Source organism: Hypomesus nipponensis, chromosome 17 (genome assembly GCF_054491055.1).
Source record: "Hypomesus nipponensis isolate SF chromosome 17, ASM5449105v1, whole genome shotgun sequence".
NCBI classification, from domain to species: Eukaryota; Metazoa; Chordata; class Actinopteri; order Osmeriformes; family Osmeridae; genus Hypomesus; species Hypomesus nipponensis.
The window spans coordinates 7,768,548-7,789,294 of NC_140377.1; the positions used below are offsets into that span (position 1 = coordinate 7,768,548).

Here is a 20,747-nt window from a genome sequence, read left to right on the forward strand (position 1 = left end):
CAGCAATATTGACTATGTCCCTTTCTCTATTAACCAACCACCTACACACAGTCATTTGTACAAAGACAAGTGTGCATGTCATTGCAAATAATGAAAGCACATTCCTCTAAGAGGTTGACTCCTTCGGTTGGTTGGTCCTTCTCCTGTTAGTGGTTGTCAAGAAAGCAGGAAATTCAGGAAATACCAGCTCCACCATGGTAACAATGACCTGAGTCACATGGAGTAAAACATAAAGCAAGATGTTAAGAAAGTGAATCTAATCAAGTATTAGAAAATGAATATTTTTGGAAGGACTGTTTCACGGGGGGTGCGTTTTCTCCACATTGAAGGCCAGCTGTGCTATGTTTGCTAACTCCCCTCCTCTCCAGAGAAACAAGGAACTTGTTGCTGCACCTGCTACATCACAATGTTATCCTTTCATATCCTTCTCATGGCCACAAGGTCGGTTATCATCACAGCCAGCTCTCTGTGACTCATAAGTTTGCTCCAGGCCTCCCTTTCTGTCTTTATTTCTCCTGAAAACAGTGTCCCGAGCTAAGCCTTTGTTTCCCAACAAAGGCCTGGTGATGTCATTGCAGAGGGATATGCTGGCCGTGTCCGGGAGAGGGGGGGTGGGGAGGATTGGCACAGCAGTGACATCACAGGGCCTTTAAAAGATGGTACCTTGGGACAGAGAGAGAGGGACCAACTAAAAAATCAACTAAACATTTATATTTCAAGTTTTTGTTCATGGAACCTCCTGATTGACTAAAACCTGAACTATGAGTAGTTTGAGATTGAGTGGAAAGGAGTAATTTAGGGTTCTATAGTTTTCATATCAATTATTTCCTTTAAATTACAAATACCAGAGCTGTCTATGCAACAAAATGCTTTTCAAAGGCTTTTGTTCTGAGAGAGACAATGTCCTTCTCAATGCTGCCCTCATGTGGTTTTATGGCAATGCAAAACATCTGAGTGACAATCTTGTTTTTAGCATTTAAATCTAGTTGACTTGTTTCTAGGATAAATACCTTATCTAGTAACTTGATTTAAGTAAACAACACGTTATTCTTTGAAATCTTATCAAGTGAAATGTTCTTACAGCACTGGCAGCCAGATGTACTTGTTTTAAGCATAAGAAAGCTCATAACTAATATTTTTGCACTTAAATGTGCAGTGTGCACAAATATAAATACTTGAGAAAAATTATAGTACGGCAGTTGCATATGTAGGAAATAGAGTATAGAAATAGAAATATGTATATAGTTGCATAGTATATACAGTTATAGAATAGGTGTAAAATAATATATTTAGTTAGAGACTTGTAATAGAGAATATATAATATTGTATATATAATAAAAACTGTAAATTCAATTTAAGATAGAGAAACAGAACAGATGCACAGTAATGAGCTTGTAAGAGGAGAACAGTCACTAGGCCATTAGTCTGCTCAGCGACTCAGATCTGACCAGTATCTCACAAATGGAGAAGTGTTGAAGTGGCTTTTGTACATGGGAGAGAAAAAAAACGTATTTAGGCGCTAATTTGAGCTTCCCATTCAAATGTGTCGGTCGGTTAACATGCTCCTCTGTCCTTCAAATGTGTTGAAGAGGGGGTAGTCTATGCTGTCAACGCTGGACAGCGGCCTGCTACGAGTCATTTTCTCAACTTTTATACAAAGTGTGTCCATCTGGTCAGCAATTACAGAGCTGGCTTTCCTCAATAGCTTCTCCTGTTTAGCTAGCATCCCTTTCCATCATGCTGCCTCCCCAGTGCACTGCAGCTTGGATGAGGACACTGGCCACAACAGGCGCATGGAACATCTGCAGCATCTTGCTGCAGACCTTGAAGGATTTGAGCCTCAGTGCGTAAAAGAGTCTTCTCAGTCACTTCCCTTTAGAGGTTGATGGTGTTCCATGGCCGGTTTGTTTTGTTGTCAAGCAGTAAGGCCTTCAGTTGGAGGTTATTCGTCCTGCGCCAACCGAGTCCACAACCAGGCGCCTGTACCTGTACTCCAATTCTTGTCCACCCTCGACACAAACCATGTCTGCAGTTTAATACATCACATATGCTGACTAATAAACTGTCTACATTTTCCAAGAAGCCATGGTTAATCTTTTTACCATTCATTCCCACTGGTTGGTTGGGTTTCATCTGGCTATTATTCTACACAGTTCTCTGATGGTACATTTTGGAATGTATTTGTATTTTCAAAAAGACATGTTGTTCCATCATTTCAATTGCTTCTTGTGTACCCGAGCTCCATTCTATTGTCATAGATACTGCACATCTTTCTTCAATGACATTCAGGACTTCGAGAGAATTCAATGTCGAGTACAAGACACAAAAGATCTGTCTCCATGGTAATACATTTTACCTTTTTCGACCCAGTACATTCTTTTATTTCTCTACCTCCATGAAGTGTGGGTGTAGTGGGTGGTTGAAATGTCCTTGGATGGAATGAATGAAATGTACTGTAAGAAGAGGATACTGTTTATGTGACCTGTCAGTTAGTCTTCATCACAGCACCAAGGAATGAATCTGTACTGAACTGTAATGAACCTCTGAATTAATGACAGTATTGGTGGATATTGGTTCATTACACTTCTTAACCTGGATGACTAGACTTTCACAGATGATAATCTGTGATTGAACTTCCTCGTCCACCAGCGGGGGTTAAAACCAAATAAGCTCTTGAAGCCCCAAACAGACTTTTATGGATTAAGGATGGTGTTAACTATTGTCAAACCCTTCAGATACACACCTCCCTACACAGAAATGTGACTCACATTATGCACAGCAATAATGGACAATGGAGAACAACTGTGCAAGTGATTGAGTTCAGTATTTTCTAACCTTTAGAGAAATAAAAAAGTGCATAGATTAGTAAAAAAAAAAAATGTTCGCTCAAATTTGTAATTATAGTATTGTTTGACCATGCATTCAATTGTAATTGTTATGCCTGGTTTTAATATTGTGCTTTTTCTATATGATTTCATATCAATCATTATAAGACAAGGGCTCTTGTGATCACTGCAGGAATGCAACATACTGACACAAACGATACAGTTAAAAAAAAAAAAGATTTCTGAAATCTAACAGACCGAACAAGGCAGATTCCAGTTCCATGCGGAGTTCCATCATCTCACACCTTATGCAAAGCAGTTCTGCTCTGAGAATCCATTTGAAAACTTGTTGCCTCCACTGTCCAGTGGATGAACTCTGCACCAAGGACATCAACAACGCACAAGGTGCAGTTGACTCATGGCTCCACCTGGCCTGATCAGTTAGTGTAGCACAGTTGGAACAAAGCCTCACAAATGGCATAACTATGCAAAAATCCTCACTGTCATTGACATTTGGCAATGCAACCTTATTAAAGCACATATTTACCTTATTCGTTATTTACCGTTAGTAAAAGAAATATTAACTAAGTAAGATTAATAATCACATTACACACACTTCCCTAAAATACAGTATCTTATAAGCATAGTATGTGTTAAATTATTTGCAATATTTAAGATTTGGAGTATTGCTTATTAAGGAGCTGTACTCCTTCTAATATATGTCTAATGTGTAGGTAAGCAATATCCAGAATAGTTTTAGTTCTAGTCTCAGGAGAACTGCACTGAATAGCAACTCTTGTGTTGGCAGTAATACCTCGAATGACAAAGCGCTCAGGTCGTGACTGTAGACAAGCATCAGGAATGCTTGCGTCACGCAGCGCAAAAACAAGGTAAATAAATAATGATAAACCGACTTTAACCTGACAGTGTTCAACATTGTAACCACAGCAATCAGGCATCAGTTTATTTTTCCTTTCATGCAAACGTTGTGACGTTTTTTTCCCAGCCATTCCATGCTTTAACTGTATCTCTATTTTTAATGTACCAGAACATTAATTAACCTGCATGAGCATTTATGTAGGTTACATAAATGTTACCCCAGCCAATAATTGGAGACATTGTGACAATTACTGTACAATATGCAAACAGAGAGTGCGCGTTTTTCCCACATCTGAGTGTGTCCATGACAACAATGACGTGCGCAACATCTGAACACATAATCCATGGCACTCACAGAGGAAGCAGGGTAACACCACCACCCACATTTCGGAAATCCATAAATAACTGAAAACACGTTAAATATAAAACCACTTTTTTTCATAGTTTATAGGCTCCAAAAATGTGTTGTTGGTGTAACATGACAGGTGTAACATATCCAAAATAGAAACAAACGAATGAGGATTATTAACAATTATTTAGGCCTATTTACTGAATACATTCAGCTTCCATTCATTAGAAAAAGGAAATATAACACCATAACGACACTAAACTGAATATATTTGCCTGATCAGACCAAAGCCGTAATCTTAATGGGTGGGGGGGGGGGGGGGAGAGACACATCCCCCCAATATTCACATCTGGTCAAAATGTTGTCGTCCCCAATATATTGATATCAAAATATGAATGTGCTACTATACGACAGGCAACCACGCACGCTGTCCGAAATTATCATTAAAAATGTAATTCGTCCCCCCCAATGTTGACTCCATGGCATCAGATTGCAATTGATAGTTATGAGTCAAAGAGTGTCCATTCTTAATCATATCTAGAACTGATTCCCTGGTTGACTTCGAGAATATTCTAGGCCGAAAGAGGGTCTTATATCAGAATTCCTCATCACTATAAAAGGTACGTATTCCTTTGAGTTGCTGATGATGCGCAGTGACGTTGCACATGGGCTGTGGGTTGCATATAAGAGCGCGCGCACGCTTTTGCCTCATACTCAACAATAGAATAGCAAATCTAATAGCATCTGAATGATTCGGAGCCAAGAAGGAACATGGAGGTGAACACAAGCGAGAAGATTTACCCTTCCGTTGATGGCACCGCCAAAACGTTCAGCTCTTGTGCCGGGCATCACCAATTACGCATGAATGACAAGAAAACGATTCAGCTCCCAAGTGTTTCAGGTGTAAGCTGTAGTTCGCCACAAATCTTCTTGCAGTATAAATACTCCAACGCGTCCAAATCAAGCATGAACGTTATCAAGACAGTCAAGGCGCAGTGGCGAAATCAAGAAAAGAAGAAAGTTGTCCGATCCTCCAGCACTGGCAATCGGCATTCGTCATCTGATCCATTCTACATTAAGTCCGTTGATCAAGTAGCGTTGGTACAGCATGACCAAACATCCTCTACTCCACCGCAAGAAATGCTCCATACCAAGCCAAAGAACTGCCGACGAGTTGTGGTGCTAGGCGCACCAAAAGTAGGCAAAACAAATATTGTACAGCGTTTCTTGCACAACGAATTTGAAGAAAAATACCAGCCAACCACTGAAGATTTCCACAGGAAGCTATACCACATTCGAGGGGAGACCTACCAGATTGACATACTGGACGCATCAATAGAGAGAGAGTTTCCAGCCAAAAGAAGGCTATCCATACTGACAGGTATGAATTATTTGCCTTGCCACAATCTAACGAATGTAGGCTACATTAAATGTAACAATGTAATTGTTAACGGATTGCCTCCTTTTTTCAACAGGCGATATTTTTCTCCTTGTCTTTAGTGTGGATGACAAAGAGTCGTTCAAGGAGGCCTGTGCACTGCGTCAAGAGATCATTGATGCTAAAACTAAGCTTAAGAAGTTGAAAGATATTGCCAAAACGCAAATTGTAATATGCGGCAACAAAGTGGACTTAGAAAGAGAAAGGGTTGTCCACCGTCCCGAAATATGCAACGCCTTTCTTGAGGAGGCTGCTGTTTTCGAGGCTTCAGCTAAAGATGGCACGGGACTGGAAGAGATGTTCGGAGCCCTTGCAAAGTTAGGTGGACTACCCACCGAGACCCGTCCGTCACAGCACCAAACAATATCCATCGGTACATATCAGGAGTTGAGCACCGGCCAACGAGACAGAAGAGGGAGCCGTGTGCGCGACTTCGACAGACCTTGTGGCGCGGTATATTTGGCTACTCGCCCCAGTTACAGCAGTGATCTGCAGAATGTTCTTGGGCAAAGCTCAACGAAACGGAGCAAAGCTATGGAGAAGTGTCATATTCAATGAATAATGAGATTTCTCAGTAAACATATTGTAGTAATACAATACATCTTATGTATGGAGTTATACTCTATGGCATCTGGCTGGACCAGAGCAATTTTATTGTAAATATTGTACTTAAAATGAATTAAGTAAATATTATTGCCTTCTTCAGTGTGTATTCTTTGACTCTTCACTTTGTGGAATAGGCATTTGCTTATTGGTTCAACAAACACGGTGACTAAACAGATAACTAAAATCATTTATGGCCAGGATAATGTGTGGGTGGTGCTGGCGCTTTCAACAAACTGATGTTGGAACAAATGTGTAAAGATAGCCTTCAGCTCCAGACTGCCGTCATATGCTTGAAGAAGACTGATTGTTCACATCGCGGGGGAAATTGAAGGAGTTAAGATTTGCACATGTAAATTCCTATTAGTAGATTCAGTTTTACATTATCTATATCTATCTTATATATCCTATATCTATCTTATATAACATTGATTCGTTTGCAGTCATGTATGTGTATTGCCTTGTCACCATGTCTTCTCCATGTCCTGTGCTAAGACCAGGACGGAAGCTGTCAGGATCATGTATGATAAGCAGTACATACACGACATGATATACAAGGACTGCGATATTGTATTTAGCAGTTAGATTGTATACCAGATTTGGTGCCTTATCTGTTTTACAATAAAAATGAGGTCTCAGAGACTTTGCAACAAAACATACAGTGTGTCTAATTAGGTAATTATTAGTGTCTGGTGTTGCTCTTTCCTTTATAGCTGACAACTTTGTTCCTGAATATATTCAATTAGAGCCATCCAAGCTTGAGCAACAAATGGACATTGGCCTAAATTTGAAGTATGAATGATCAGAATTTTTTTTATTGCCAAATTTTCAAACACAAAGAATTCATTTGGTCTGATGATGCATTCAAAATACTAGTCTAAGGACAAAAACACGCAGGCACAAAATAAAAAAAACATGTGACAAATTGATGGTGTACAAGTGCACCATAATTGGCTTTGGCTGTAGTTCAGTTCCCGCATGAACTACACCCTCTTGGGCCATGTCAGGTCAGGGCCACAGGATGATGGTACACAGGAAGCAGACACACAGGGTGATGGTGCACAGGAAGAAGACACACAGGGTGATGGGGGTAGGTGGGGTTGGGTTCTTTTTGAAGTCCACTTACATCCTCATTGTCTTTAGTGTGTTGAGCTGTTTTGCCTGCACAAGGACACCACCAGATGGTCAATCTCCCACTTGAAGGCAGACTCATCCTCACCAGAGATGAGCCTTATAAGGGTGATGTCATTTGCAAACTTTGAAGCTTGATTGACCGATGGCTGGAGGCGCAGCTGTTTGTTTACAGGGAGAAGAGTTGGGGACAGGACACAACCTTACGGGGGAATAAGTGCCGATGGTATGGGAGTTTGAAATATGACTCATTTCAAAATATCAAGAACCTTGATAGCCGGCTAAAGCTTTTGGATATTTCCAAACAAAGAAGATATAGCACTCACACAGGGCTCCACTCTGCATATTAACAACCTTTCCTCTTTTTCAGTCAAAGTAGCTGTTACAAAGAGATTGCTGTCATTAGTTTCGGGAGATGATGAGAAACTCCATTGTTGTGCTATAATGAACAGTGGAGGAGGTCACTCCATTCACCAAGATATGGAGATTAGATTACAGAATGAAGCAGGTGGCAGGCAATGAGATCGTAAATGAGTACACTGGAAATACAAAAAGCCAAGCAGAGTGTATATTGTCTCTTTGCAGTCCATTACGGGGTAAGAAAGAGCAACAGAATATACAAGATGTGGACCATGTCCCTGAGACCTTCCCGTAAATATCCTTTAAGGTTCGCATAGGTCCATAAGATCTAACCTGTTTAGTCTTCACAATTACGGATGGGGATCGATACCCGGGTCTGTAGGGACACGGTTCAAAATTTCTCAAAACCCGAAGATCAATAAGGTCCGAGCTTATCGATACCGCGAGACTAGGTAATATAATGCATCTAATGTCTCAAGAGATAAGTCAAGTCATTTAAATCAAATCACTGGTGCACAAACTTACATTGATTGTCTAATCAAATTACTAAATTCAATTGAATGGCCTGCCACCTGCCTTTAAACAATAACAGAGACAACAAAATAGGGCTGAGATAAGGAAGGTTTGGGTCTGGTTAGCTGGTCATTAAACTATACCAGGTGCATTTTGTTGAAACCTGTTAAACTTTTCATAACGTTTTGAACAATGACGGCTTGTGAATGTCACTTTTTGTCAACAACCAATCACAGTCATTTACACTAGTTACTTATCCAGGTTGTGGATATTACATCTGTAGTGGACGATTGTAGATTTAGCCAGAGCCAGGATCCATTGTGCCAATATATGCTCCTTTTATCCAGCCTCCTCCTGAGAGCAATACCTTCCCCTTGTTCGATTGGACATCTGTTTAACTTAAGTTATTGTTATAAATGTTGTTCAGTAATCTTGTTTACATAAAGTGTGGCATGGGTTGTGTGGGTGCTGCTATATGTTTAACATTTGCCAAATTCATTCATTTAGATGGTGGTTAGCTCAAGCTTACCCCAGAGAAGTATCGATAGTGGTATCGATAAAGACTCGGACCGTTAAGCAGTCTCGAAAATGTTATTGATATCGATAACAATTAACGATCCCCATTCCTACTCATTGGTTTAGGGAGATGACGAGAAACTCCATTGTAGGGCTATAATGAACAGTGGAGGAGGTCACTCCATTCACCAAGATATGGAGATAAGATTTCAGAATGAAGCAGGTGGCAGGCAATGAGATCGTAAATGAGTACACTGGAAATACAAAAAGCCAAGCAGAGTGTATATTGTCTCTTTGCAGTCCATTACGGGGAAGAAAGAGCAACAGAATATACAAGATGTGGACTATGTCCCTGAGACCTTCCCGTAAATATCCTTTAAGGTTTGCGTATGTCCATAAGATCTAACCTGTCTTCAAGTCTTCACAATGTCTCTGTCACCCAGGCTTGGAGGTCCATTCTCCTCTCCATCCACCCTTGTTGTCCTTGGACACCCTTGCCTTAGCTCTGGGTAACGTGTGTTTCCAGCTCGAGCAGAAGGGTTGGCAACATACTGTCCAGTAAACCTAGGCCCTGCCAAGTACACTGGAGACCCCTAGGAGGAGAAGGAGATACATCAGGGATAGGAAGCCAGTAGGTCACGAGACTCAGTATGAAGGAGTTCTAGCTTCTGTGATTGGCAAGAACAATATGTGTCCCTTTGTCACCTGTCGTCCAGGATAAGCAGACCCAGTTGTTGAAACTCTTGTACTTCCTTGGACGTTTCAAAGATTTTGTGAAAATCGGCTGCAGGACTGAACAACTGCCAATGCTGTCACATGGAGGAAACCGGTAATTAAGCCGTTCAATCTTAACATCAGATGTTGCACAATCCAGATTCGAAGATGTGGCGTGGATGATTCACCTTGTGATTAATGCCCGCATTCAGACGCAGTCCCATCACCAACACCTCCTCCAATCTGCAATCGCACACCGACAATGATGCAGAAACTCACAAGATGGGCACAAAAGAACTAAAGATAACACCGACCCACGCCATCTGTCTGTCATGGCAGGCCTGTCGGGTGAGGCCTTCGGAGCACAAGCCCAGTGTGAAAACCATGACCCATTAGAGAAGCTTACAGTGCCAGATGGTTGAGCAGGATCCGGCGGCGGGTTCCGTGGCCCTTCTGCTGGACCTCTCGGATCCACACATCGGGCTCCAGGGTCTGCGTCCGAGCCTCCCTGAGGATACCCCCCTCCGCGCAGGGAACAAAGCGCCCATGTGCACCTAGGAGGGAAATCGAACCCCACACTGAACACTGACAGCAAACGAGTCAATTCAACTCAGTGGCTAAGAGTGTTAGGAAATGCATTGGATTGTGACCATGGCTCACCTGGGCCTATCCCAATGTACTGATGTCCCTTCCAGTAGTTCATATTATGCAAGCTGACCGCATCCTATAATTAATGCACAAAATAAAAGACACACATTTTATTCAAAGATCCTCCACATCAGGTAAGAGTTTGCAAAACATGTACGACAGCCTTATCAAATTGACGGTGTACTTTATACTGATAACTTACAAGTCTTGCAAAGTTTGACACCTCATATTGCAGGTATCCTCTCTCGTGAAGGATTCTCCTGGCAGATTTGTACATGTCAGCTGTGACATCATCAGACGGCACACTCAGTTCCCCCAGCTGGACCTGCTTAAAGAGCTGTGTGCCTCTCTCCAGGGTCAGCTGGTACAGAGACACATGGTCATCACACAGGGACAGTAACTCCTCCAGCTCCCTTTCCCAGGATTCAACACTTTGATTGGGACGACCAAACATGACATCCACAGACACTCTACCGGGACACAGCCTCTGGGCCTCTGCAACCGTCTGCCGAGCATGCTGGGAGTTGTGGTCTCTCCCCAGGACTTTCAAGTCATTGTCCTGCAGAGACTGTTGAAGGGAGAGTTATATTTATCACTTACAATTGATAACAATGATTATTGAAGAGCAGTGGTGGGATACGTTGACAGTTGACTCTTGACTTTCTTCACGAAGGCCAATAATTGGCTGCCGTCGCTAAAAGTCACATCAGACTGACAGGAAAATGCCACTAACCTGTACTCCAATGGAAAAGCGGTTCACCCCAGCAAGCAGGAAGTCCTCCAGTCTGGACTTCCCCATTGGGGTTGGGTTCACCTCCAGTGTGACCTCAGCCTTGTCTGAGAGACCAGCGTGCCTGGCAACCGTCTCCAGGACAGCCGCTACGGTTGACGGGTGGGCCAGGCTAGGAGTCCCCCCTCCGAAAAACACAGAGGTTATGCTGTAAAATATGAGGTGTTGACATCAAAAGGTGAGGAGGCTGGAATTGCAGATCAAGCGATTGCAGGTTCTGTATGTGGCAAGGAAAAAAGGATTGGATCTGCTCAAATGACTACTTGACATCACATACCAGGAAACTCCACTGAGCCTTAAAAGTGTCTCTGTTTCCCGTTGCAAGCAGTCTGACATGACAGCATCATTATCAGACCGATGGATGTACTTGTTGAAGTTGCAGTAGGAGCATCGCCTCAGACAGTAGGGCCACTGTGGGAAAACATAGGACTTAAACTGAAACCTTCAGGCAGTCTGATTTTGAGAACGCTTCACTCACAACTTCTCAGAGCCCATATACATGCAACAGGCTGTTTACTCACGTGCACATAAAGTGAAGCCTGTGTTGACATTGGTGGAGCTAGTTTGGACACCGCGCATCTCTCTTCACCCCCTATTACAGAGAAACACCGACCCACGCAAGGAGTGGGTACACGTGCTGCGGCTGTGAGCAATTTCAGCATCACTCCCTTCGCCCTTGTGCATCAGCAGTCTCTGAAGTAAAAAGCTCGTCCAATCATTTACATTTCGATCAATCTTGAGATAGCCCAAATTGCCCTTGGAGAGCAATCTATACATAGGCTACTCAAGTCAAAGTAATCCGCGCTGGTGATCTTTATTTTTGACTGAGCTGACAGCGCTTTGACAATTACCTATGCGAATAACTCGTAAGGGCTACAATGTAACTCATTCGCTGCCTATTACGCTGTGTCAGAGACTTCAGTAGCCTACGTAAATGTCACACAGTCGTGACATACTGAGTACAGGAAGAAGACACTTCTATTTCCTTTCAGTTTTATATTGTGACCAGACGGTGGTACTGTTTCTCTAGGCAACATTTTGAAGAGCCTGGCAGCTAAACTGTAACTAGACATTCTCTGCTGTAACCAAGCAGTAGGGTACACGGAAATTAAAACAGTTATAGGAACAAAATCCAACAACTGGTGGTTAAATGTTTTCTTACAAAAGTTAAGTGTCAGGGCTTTTTGCACGCCAGAATTTAATAACCTTGGCTTGAACAGATTTGTCAGGGGGCATTAATGACACGAATAGTACACTTTGTTCACGTCTACCTTTTTTTTATTTCGATTTTACACAGTAACCGAAACCGTGGTCTATATTTAGAATGTTTTCGTGTCTCTTGTCCCGCAGAGAACCAAGCTGACATAATGAGCTATTGATCGTCCTGATCCAAGCCATCACACTGTCTAGTGCGGTGACACGTCTTACAACTATTACATTTAAATGACCTTTTGGATAATTTTATGATAAAGTTATCCTAAAATTATGATTAAAACATACAGCCTAGCATTTGTCCATCGATGACCAGTAGATTTTGGCCTTCTTTTTTTGCTATTGAAATCGACTTGGCATTTAAATCTTCTTAAAAAGAGATTTATGTATATAGCTGTACAAAAACAATGCAAATATAACATTTTGCTTGTTTGTTTTTAGCAATAGCATAATTATTGCTTATGTTAGGGGCCAGTTCATGTTTATCATGAACTGAACTAAATGCTGCAGCAGCTTTCTGCCCTCTGGGTATTTTCCACCTAGTATGAAAACTGGTATCCAATCAACAGAGAGAAAGAGGCAGGGTTATATTTGGTGGGTCCAAAACTGTCTTTGGACGAGAGATCCAGTAGTGATCACAGAGGCTGAACATCGTAGAAAACCCTGGAGTGAATCTGTATCTTCATCAGATGGACAGAAGGCAATGTGAGTCATTCACTATATTGTTGACCGTTGTAATGTATACCTACAATGAAAATGTACATTTGTGTTAAATGGGGTCATCTCTTCTGAACAGCATCCACTGATATGGAGTTGAGGGTTCTGGTGATTGGTAGCAGTGGACCATCCCAGTTCGACCTCACCAACGCCATATTGGGCCGGGAGGAGTTCTCCAAGGACGTCAACATCATCCCAGGGAGCAGGAAGAACCATGGCAACCTGGCTGGCAGGCGCGTCGCCGTGGTCAACGCGCCTAACCTGTACAACAAAGACCTGTCTCACGCCAAGATGAAAGAGGAGTTAAATAGGTCCAAGTGTTTGACCGCCCCTGGGCCGCACGCCCTGCTCTTTTCCTTTGACTTGGATGAGATCTCCCCAAATGACATCAAAACCTCCCTGCTGGTGGTGAAGAAGTACGGACTGGACTCCCTGAACTACAGCATGGTGCTCTTAGCCTACGAGGGAAGTCTGGACGGAGCGGCTTTGGAAGCCTGCGTGCTGAGGCCCGACAGGCCTCTCAAAGCGCTGATCGACCAGTGCGGGGGACGCTACCACATCTTCAACAAGAACTGGCGCGACCGCAGCCAGGACCGAGAGCTGCTGCAGAAGATCGAGAGGATGCTGGCCGCCATGGGGGGGCGCTGCTACACCAGCCGGGCCTATCAGAAGGCGGAGGAGAAGGTGAGGAAGGAGGAGAAGAAGCTGCAGAAGAAGAGAGCCGCCGAAACAGAGAGCGCGTGGAACGAGCTACAGCAGCAGTATGGAGGGGAGGAGCTCCATTGGCAGATGGACGCCTATAACGCCAGCGTCGAGGCAGAGATCAGGGCAAAGGCGGAGATGGACAACAGCTGGCTTAGGACTTCGCTGGCCGTAGGGGTGGGGCTGGGCTTTGCGGCAGGGGCGGTCATGGGGATGGTGGTGGGGGCCGTGGAGGGGCCTGCTGGCATTGCGGTGGGCGGAGCCGTTGGTGGAGCAGTGGGGGCAGCGGCGGGAGGAGCTGCCCAAGTGGCCGTGGAGCATCTGGAGGACAGGGTGGGACCCCATGCCAACCTCTTCAACTTCAACTCTGTCTTCATCAACCGCTTCTTCCGAGCCCCCCGACTATGACTTGTTTTTGCTGTGTATCATCCCCTGGTGTTGGATCTGTACAGACTCGACAAAATGCACTGAACCAGTATCTGAGTTTGTGGTAGTATTCCTTTTGACTGAATTCCATCTCTAGAAAAAAAAAATTTACGGCTAAAAACTGTAAATTCAATAGAGACATGACATAGCATGTTTGAATAAATGTGTCCAAATAAATGTTGTCTTAAAAGCTCATTTATTTGCTGCCATTGTGATTGTTTCACTTATGTAACATGACAAAAACTGAAATCCAAACCTCCGGCAGCAGTTGTACTTCACACACAGAGGGCAGGTAAGCACTGCCAAGGGCCTTTCAGGGAGGAGTCGTAACTCAGACTGCTGTTGTCTCAAGGCACAGCCTACTCACCAACAGCACAGCGGAACACAAATAACCTGAACTCGCTCAGCTCACAACTACCTAGAAACTTGACACAGAAACACAGACGCTGTGCGACAGACTGCCGCTGACTCCAGACAGGAACCAGTGGTCAGGTAAGAAGAACCCTATAGGCTACTGTACATCCAGAAACTATTATTCAGAATAAAAGACTGTGCTTTGAGAATTGACAACTTTTACTGGTAATCAGTCATTTCAGGTAAACACATACATTTAAAGCATTAGAACAGATTACATTTTGATTGTTAGTATGACAATGATTGCACGTAAAAATTATAGAACTTAGAGTTTGAAAGCGTTCCTCATAACATGATTTTAAATAACTATTTTGTTGCTGATACGATTGGTTCCTTGATCTTCAATGACGTAACTGAAACTTTGGTGCAACCTGTTCTACAACATACTTTCATCCAATCATTTTATCCTATAACCTCACCCACCCACACACACTCACACACTCACACACTCACACGCAGAGACAGACAACTGTTATCTTGAGATAGCCTGTGTACATGATCATGACTTTGACCACACTTTAGGTATTTCACATTCTTTTGTCCAGGGAAATTGCATGAGATGGAATGTTGCTCTGCTTGCTTTAGCGATGTCAACAAGGACAATAAATTATTTTGCGTCTTTAGACAGTCTGAATTCTGGTAACACCCCACATCGTGTCTTTCAGTAAATTGCATTCCGTGACTCTAGCCTTTCACCAACTAATTATTCTGTGGAAGGTCGGCTTGAATTGAAAAAAAGCTTGTTGTTATGCAACATTTTTTGTTCCATAAAATGTCATAACAGCCCTTGAAACACACCTCTCACTCACGTCATAATTGTTTTCCAACGCAACTGATATCCTTGAGAAAACGAAATACCACTGATACATAAAAATGTCAGTTAAAAGCCTCCCACAGGTGTTGCATTACAGTTACTTACTCTTGTCACTCAAAAAATGTTCTTGCCAGACAATAACACGACTGTGAGAACTTAACAGCACATGCTGCTGATTCCAGAGCATGGCATCTACCATCAGCCTCCTCTCTGAGAAGCACTTCCTGTGCGCTCTGTGTAAGAAGATCTTCAGCAACCCGGTGACCATCCCATGTGGACACAGCTTCTGTAGGGCCTGTCTCTGTCACTACTGGAGCCGCCAGCATTGTGACTACTGTCCCCTCTGTAAGAGAGTGTACCAGGCCAAACCCGACCTGAGTGTCAATCGCATCCTGGATGATGTCTGTGACAACTACAGGAAGACTAGACCGGAGAAACCCGTGGCTGAAGAGACGGTACTGTCAGCCATCTTCTGCGTTTTGACGTTTATGCAAACCCGATCGCCACTGATGTCTAATTTGTTTGTTGTTTCCTGGTTGGTTTTAACAGTTTGTGTGTATCCGTCTTTCTTCCATACAGGTGGTTGATGTAGACCAGATGATACAGGAGAGGGTTGAGAAAGTAGAGAAACTCAAACACTCCTTGCAGCTCTTGAAAGTGAGTCCAACATGTTTCGCAAATGTGGAGTGGCCGAATTCTTGTTTTCTCCAATAACGTTTTCAACAAGATAAATGGGTAACCCTCTTATTTGTTCAATCAGAATTCATGTTTAAGAGAGGTGCGAGAAAGTCAGAGGGTGTTTTCGGCCTTGGTGAGCTTCATGGAAAAGAGCCACAAAGCAGTTGTGACGTCCATCGAGGAAAGACAGACGGAGGAAGAGAAGAGGGTGGAGACAATGGTGGAGGATCTGGAGCGGGAGATTGAGGAGCTGATGAAAAAAAGCACGGAGCAGAAGTCTCCGGACGCTGATGAACCATGTGTAGACAAGAAGCATGGTACATTAGTGAGTATTTGGGAAACATTACGCACAGACAATCTTATTGGGAACTAGAATGTCTGCCGACGTATACTTTTGACTTAAGAGACAATAAACTGCTTATTACCTATTTGTGTGTGCTTTAGAGCAACACCCCCTCCATTCGCTGCTCTGAGCTGAAGGATTGGTCCAAGGTTACCATAGAAACTGACCTTTGTGTGGGGGTCACCAGAGGAGCGATGTCAGACGTGATGGTCAAGATAAAGTCCGAGGTTAACAGACTCTCCAAGGCTGGTCAGTGAGACAATACAAGTTACTGTGTATCATTTCATTATCTCCTTTTGTGGTGTGAAAGTGAAACATTTTCTCTTTTACACAAATATTTTGCAGAGTTGAAGAGAATACAGAGATATGCAGGTATGTCTCTACACAAACCAGAGATTCTGTCATTATGCTGTTGACACTAGTTTTTAACAATGCGATACTGCCACTCACAAATCCTCCCCTCCGCCTCTTTCACCCTAGCTGAGGTCACTCTGAATCCCAAGACTGCCCATGCGTTCCTCTTCATCTCAGAGAACCGGAAGCAGGTCAGACACACAGACAAGCGCCAGGAGGTCCCTGACCACCCCAAGCGGTTTGACCGCGTGGCCAACGTCCTGGGGCGAGAAAGCTTCACAATAGGGAGGTACTACTGGGAGGTGGAGGTGGGGGACAAGATCGATTGGACCCTGGGTGTGGCCAGACAGTCCATCAACAGGAAGGGGAAGTTCAACGTTATCCCAGCCAATGGCTTTTGGACAGTAAGCCTGAAGAATGGGGGTCAGTACATTGCAAACACAGACCCTGTCACTCCAGTGGCTATGGAACAAAGGCCCAGGAAGGTTGGGGTGTATCTGGACTACCGGGAAGGCCGGGTGTCCTTCTACTGTGTTGAGACGGGTGTTTACATGTTCTCCTTCAAGGATACCTTCACAGACAGTCTTCATCCCATTTTCTCTCCTGGTCTCTATCATGGAGGCAAAAATGCTTCCCCTCTCACAATCTCATCCAGCTGCTGTAACATTTGAACCCTCAACATACACCACATATGATATTAGAGGTCTTTTATAACAACTGTTATTATTAATTGAGCAAAGCATGTAATAAATATATTTAATTTATAAATAGAGTAAGGAGCTATATTAAGTACTTTAGGTTTAAAGATGGGTTACAGAGAGTAATGGACTCTGTATTTCCTTTTATTAGAGAGACAAGTAGGGTTACATCAGGCAAGGAACAATAAAAAGCACTCAGTGACTCTTCTGACTGAACACCTTCAGTACCCATCAAACATCAGAAAAGCAAGAAGGAGGGCGTATGAAAAGAATAGAGCACATCAAGGAACAAGAGAGCAAAAGATGAAAAAGACAGAAGGGGTTGTTGGGTGGATGGATGGTGGAGTATGGGGTCAGGGGGCTGGGTGCGCTGGGGGACGAGGGGCAGAGGACAGCAGAACAGCGTGTCTTTGTGCCTGAACACCAGGCACTGGGAGACACACTCAGACACATTCACTCATTCACTCGCTGGCACACGGGCGCGCACACAAGCGCGTGCTTCTGCCCACTGTCACACAAACTTGCGCTGGCATCCCAGAGGGCAGCCCTCTCTTCAGTCCTGTCCTGGGTGTTGAAGCTCGCCCCTCTGTTGAGGCTCACCTGACCTCTGATGCTCCTGTGCTAATCTGTCACCTACCTGTGGACTGAGCTGAACTGACTGGACCCTCATCAACTCGATCCAGGAACCCTCACGTCTGATCCACAGAACTGCTGAAGCAACACTGGCTGGCGCTCAGAGGATCGCTTCACGGAGAGAACCAAAATCTTCTGAGGTAACTATTGCAACATGATAAATCGGCCAAAGACGGCGTAACAAAGCAAAATGAAATCTCTGTGTTGGTATCTATCAAATCTGTGGAGTAGCTACAGTGACGTAACTCATGATTTTGTATTGCTTTATCGTGATAATCTTAACAGTGTGTCAGTGATGCTCAGTTTTGTGAATATCCTCTAAGAAAAAGCGGGTTGGCCCAACTCCTGATAGACATCAAAGTTGTAGCCTCATCTGTTCTCTCCCATTTTCAATTTGGAGAGAGTATTGTATTGGTAAGAAATGGACATTGAGAACAGCCATAAACAGACACAGGTCGTCATGGCCCACTCCAGCTTCCATGAAAGCTGCTTGTGTTCAGAATCTCCTCATGTTTTTCTGTGATAATCCACTCGCCTGGCCAGGCGTAGCTCTACACCCACAGCTGTGTGAAAGGAAACCATTATCTGTGGTCTTTACTGGAATCCACTTACTCCAGGCCCCCCCAGTGTGTCTCCAAATATTTATGATAAACATAAGCACCATAAGTCTTTTGATGCCTTCATAATGCTATGTTACTTTGCCGACTGAATATCTTAGTCGAACTACTGTACATTTGCTTCTGTTATCGTAGTCCCATGTCCCAGTCGTGGTCTGTTTGTATTCTGACACAAGTGAGTTCATCTGGATATTATAGTTTTTTTTATGGTCTTTCTCTTAGGATACCTATCTTTGACTTCCCCAGTAGACTTCAACATCAACCTTGGAGAGGAAGATTGTGCAAGTCATTTAACGTCTGTCGCTGTGTTTGGGACTATTCTTGGCCACCCTGTGACACTCCATCACCAACCATAGCACCAAAGACAAACCCGACACCAATCCGCCAAATCCGATTGCCATGGCAACTACGGGCATGCAGTTACTGGGCCTGGTCCTGTCCATCGTGGGATGGGTGGGTGGGGCTTTGGTGTGTGCCATACCCCTGTGGCGTGTCACTGCCTTCATCGGGAACAACATAGTGACGGCCCAGATCATCTGGGAGGGCCTGTGGATGACCTGCATTGTTCAGAGCACCGGCCAGATTCAATGTAAGGTGTACGACAGCATGCTGGCCCTGCCCAGCGACATGCAGGCGGCCCGGGGCCTCACTGTGCTCTCTGTCCTGATGTGTGGCATGGCTCTGGCTTTAGGTGTGGTGGGGGTCAAGTGCACCAAATGCATAGGCCAGAACAGCCTTAAGGCTCGCGTCGCCCGCATCGCTGGTGCCCTGTTTGCCATCGCGGGGTTCCTCTACCTTGTGCCCATCTGCTGGACTGCCCACTCCATCATCAGGGATTTCTATGACCCCCACGTGGCTGCCCCACACAAGCGAGAGCTGGGCCCTGCCCTCTACCTGGGCTGGGGGGCATCTGCCCTCCTCCTCATTGGGGGCTCTCTGCTCTACGCCGGGTCCAGTCCTCCTGGTATACCCGGCTCACCTACCTTCAGCAGCGACAGCAGCCCCCGCAGGGCACCAGCCGCACAGGTCAAAGGTTACGTCTGAGTTCCGAAACCCACCAGTCAGTTCCAATGAAACCATCCCTGACAACTGAAAATTGAAGCTATTTTTTCTCTGGCAGTACTCCTTTTAATACTTTGATATTTAATGTTATTCATTGTTGTTTTGTCATTCAAAACGTTGTAAGAGTCTGTGGGGGGAAATGTGAAGCCTTTTGGTTATGTCAAACCTTGTGTACTCTGATAACCCTTTCTTGTCTGTCAGTGTAAAACACAATAAAATCTTCGGTCTACCAATTCCAACATTGCAAACCGCGTGAATTAATCTGTAGTAGACATAAAATATAGAATCTTAAACTCACATTGTATTTGATCAGAGAGGGATGATACGCTGCTCTGGTCATGGAAAACAAAGATCTTTGCTGCCCAGCAAAGCCATGGGCGGTTAATGTGGACAGCAGTGTGAGTGGTGCTGATTGGGACGGAACAACGGAACAATGGGGACGTGTGTACAATGGTGTGTGTGGTGGTAGACTGTCGAAGAAAGTGTGTGAATGGTATTTTACCCAACTAGCAGTCCTCTAGCTTAAATCTCCTGCCAATGCTTTCAAGACTTGGAACAATATGTGTGCTTTATAAATGTCTTGAGATGCCAAGAATCAGTTTTGTTGTCTGTGTGTCAGGCATGGGGGTTTAGATTCAGGAAAAACCAGACTGTTAACAATGGATAGCTGACATCATTGGGTTAAAGGTATCTCCTCCCCCATATATGGGTGACAATAGCAGGCAATGTTGGTTTTCCATATGAGCTGAGGTCAACTCTCCAAACCGCTGATTCAGGACATACAATGAGAACGCACACACTGATCCTGATTCAACTTTGTGTATTGTGCGTGTGCCTGGGTGTGTGTGTGTAAGCATGTCATGTGGGATGTCTCAAACCACAGTTAGAGAGCTTCATCTTTATTCATGAGACATAACTGAGATCCTTCAGATTCTACTCTTCATGCTACTGTGATCATAGGGGTTTTAGCCCCCTGGCGGCTTCAAAACCCTCAGGAAGCTTCCAGTGATCTCACGAAACATGAACATCTTTCAGAATTCCAACTTAAAATCGAGAGGGCCATTACAGTCATTAATACAGTCTCTTTTTATTTGAATCAAAAAGACATCCGTAAATACATCTTGCCATCGACTGTATTGTTGCTTATACGTTGCCCTTTTCCATGATGATGAAATTCTTGGCTTTCTTCCTGTCACTGTTAGACTGTAGGTCCAGGGGCTTACGAGAGAAAAACAATGCCACTGTACAGAGCATCAGCAGCACTGCAGCAACAATGAGGCTGGTGTTCCGAGTGCCAGGTAGTGACTCATA

At 44.0% G+C, this 20,747-nt stretch overlaps 5 protein-coding genes across 5 annotated transcripts; 4 read left to right on the plus strand and 1 right to left on the minus strand.

Annotated features, from left to right (window-relative positions):
* Nucleotides 1–5,180: 5,180 nt before the first annotated feature.
* On the plus strand, nt 5,181–6,077 carry rasd2a (RASD family member 2a). Its single transcript, XM_084678198.1, has 2 exons — nt 5,181–5,434; nt 5,529–6,077. Exons 1-2 carry the CDS (start codon nt 5,194–5,196, stop codon nt 6,047–6,049), a joined length of 762 nt encoding a protein of 253 aa, XP_084534324.1. The 5' UTR covers nt 5,181–5,193; the 3' UTR covers nt 6,050–6,077.
* An 842-nt stretch (nt 6,078–6,919) lies between these two features.
* Nucleotides 6,920–11,710, minus strand: rsad1 (radical S-adenosyl methionine domain containing 1). The gene is made up of 9 exons (XM_084677965.1): nt 11,288–11,710; nt 11,044–11,177; nt 10,710–10,914; nt 10,179–10,544; nt 9,989–10,052; nt 9,735–9,882; nt 9,517–9,571; nt 9,320–9,423; nt 6,920–9,207 (listed from the first exon to the last, which is right to left on the minus strand). The coding sequence occupies exons 1-9, from the start codon at nt 11,426–11,428 to the stop codon at nt 9,114–9,116; spliced, it is 1,311 nt and encodes a 436-aa protein (XP_084534091.1). The 5' UTR covers nt 11,429–11,710; the 3' UTR covers nt 6,920–9,113.
* Nucleotides 11,711–12,667: 957 nt separating this feature from the next.
* On the plus strand, nt 12,668–13,929 carry LOC146253292 (GTPase IMAP family member 9). The gene is made up of 2 exons (XM_084676629.1): nt 12,668–12,683; nt 12,775–13,929. The coding sequence occupies exons 1-2, from the start codon at nt 12,668–12,670 to the stop codon at nt 13,803–13,805; spliced, it is 1,047 nt and encodes a 348-aa protein (XP_084532755.1). The 3' UTR covers nt 13,806–13,929.
* Nucleotides 13,930–14,215: 286 nt separating this feature from the next.
* On the plus strand, nt 14,216–17,461 carry btr02 (bloodthirsty-related gene family, member 2). Its single transcript, XM_084677700.1, has 7 exons — nt 14,216–14,315; nt 15,234–15,506; nt 15,631–15,708; nt 15,812–16,054; nt 16,174–16,321; nt 16,418–16,444; nt 16,553–17,461. The coding sequence occupies exons 2-7, from the start codon at nt 15,237–15,239 to the stop codon at nt 17,095–17,097; spliced, it is 1,311 nt and encodes a 436-aa protein (XP_084533826.1). The 5' UTR covers nt 14,216–14,315; nt 15,234–15,236; the 3' UTR covers nt 17,098–17,461.
* A 62-nt stretch (nt 17,462–17,523) lies between these two features.
* On the plus strand, nt 17,524–19,675 carry cldnk (claudin k). The gene is made up of 2 exons (XM_084677701.1): nt 17,524–17,897; nt 18,597–19,675. The coding sequence occupies exon 2, from the start codon at nt 18,774–18,776 to the stop codon at nt 19,416–19,418; it is 645 nt and encodes a 214-aa protein (XP_084533827.1). The 5' UTR covers nt 17,524–17,897; nt 18,597–18,773; the 3' UTR covers nt 19,419–19,675.
* Nucleotides 19,676–20,747: the final 1,072 nt, after the last annotated feature.

Bases quoted from the DNA above. Each gene is read 5' to 3' on its own strand.
- rasd2a (XM_084678198.1), top strand. From the start codon at position 5,194: ATGCTCCATACCAAGCCAAAGAACTGCCGACGAGTTGTGGTGCTAGGC. The intron at 5,435-5,528 runs GTATGAATTATT...TTTTTTCAACAG, and splicing joins AAGGCTATCCATACTGACAG to GCGATATTTTTCTCCTTGTC.
- btr02 (XM_084677700.1), top strand. From the start codon at position 15,237: ATGGCATCTACCATCAGCCTCCTCTCTGAGAAGCACTTCCTGTGCGCT. The intron at 16,055-16,173 runs GTGAGTATTTGG...TGTGTGCTTTAG, and splicing joins ACAAGAAGCATGGTACATTA to AGCAACACCCCCTCCATTCG. The intron at 16,445-16,552 runs GTATGTCTCTAC...CTTTCACCCTAG, and splicing joins GAGAATACAGAGATATGCAG to CTGAGGTCACTCTGAATCCC.
- rsad1 (XM_084677965.1), bottom strand. From the start codon at position 11,428: ATGCTGAAATTGCTCACAGCCGCAGCACGTGTACCCACTCCTTGCGTG. The intron at 10,053-10,178 runs GTAAGTTATCAG...CATTAATTATAG, and splicing joins TGTCAAACTTTGCAAGACTT to GATGCGGTCAGCTTGCATAA. The intron at 9,208-9,319 runs GTGACAAAGGGA...TTCTCCTCCTAG, and splicing joins CTGCTTATCCTGGACGACAG to GGGTCTCCAGTGTACTTGGC.
- cldnk (XM_084677701.1), top strand. From the start codon at position 18,774: ATGGCAACTACGGGCATGCAGTTACTGGGCCTGGTCCTGTCCATCGTG.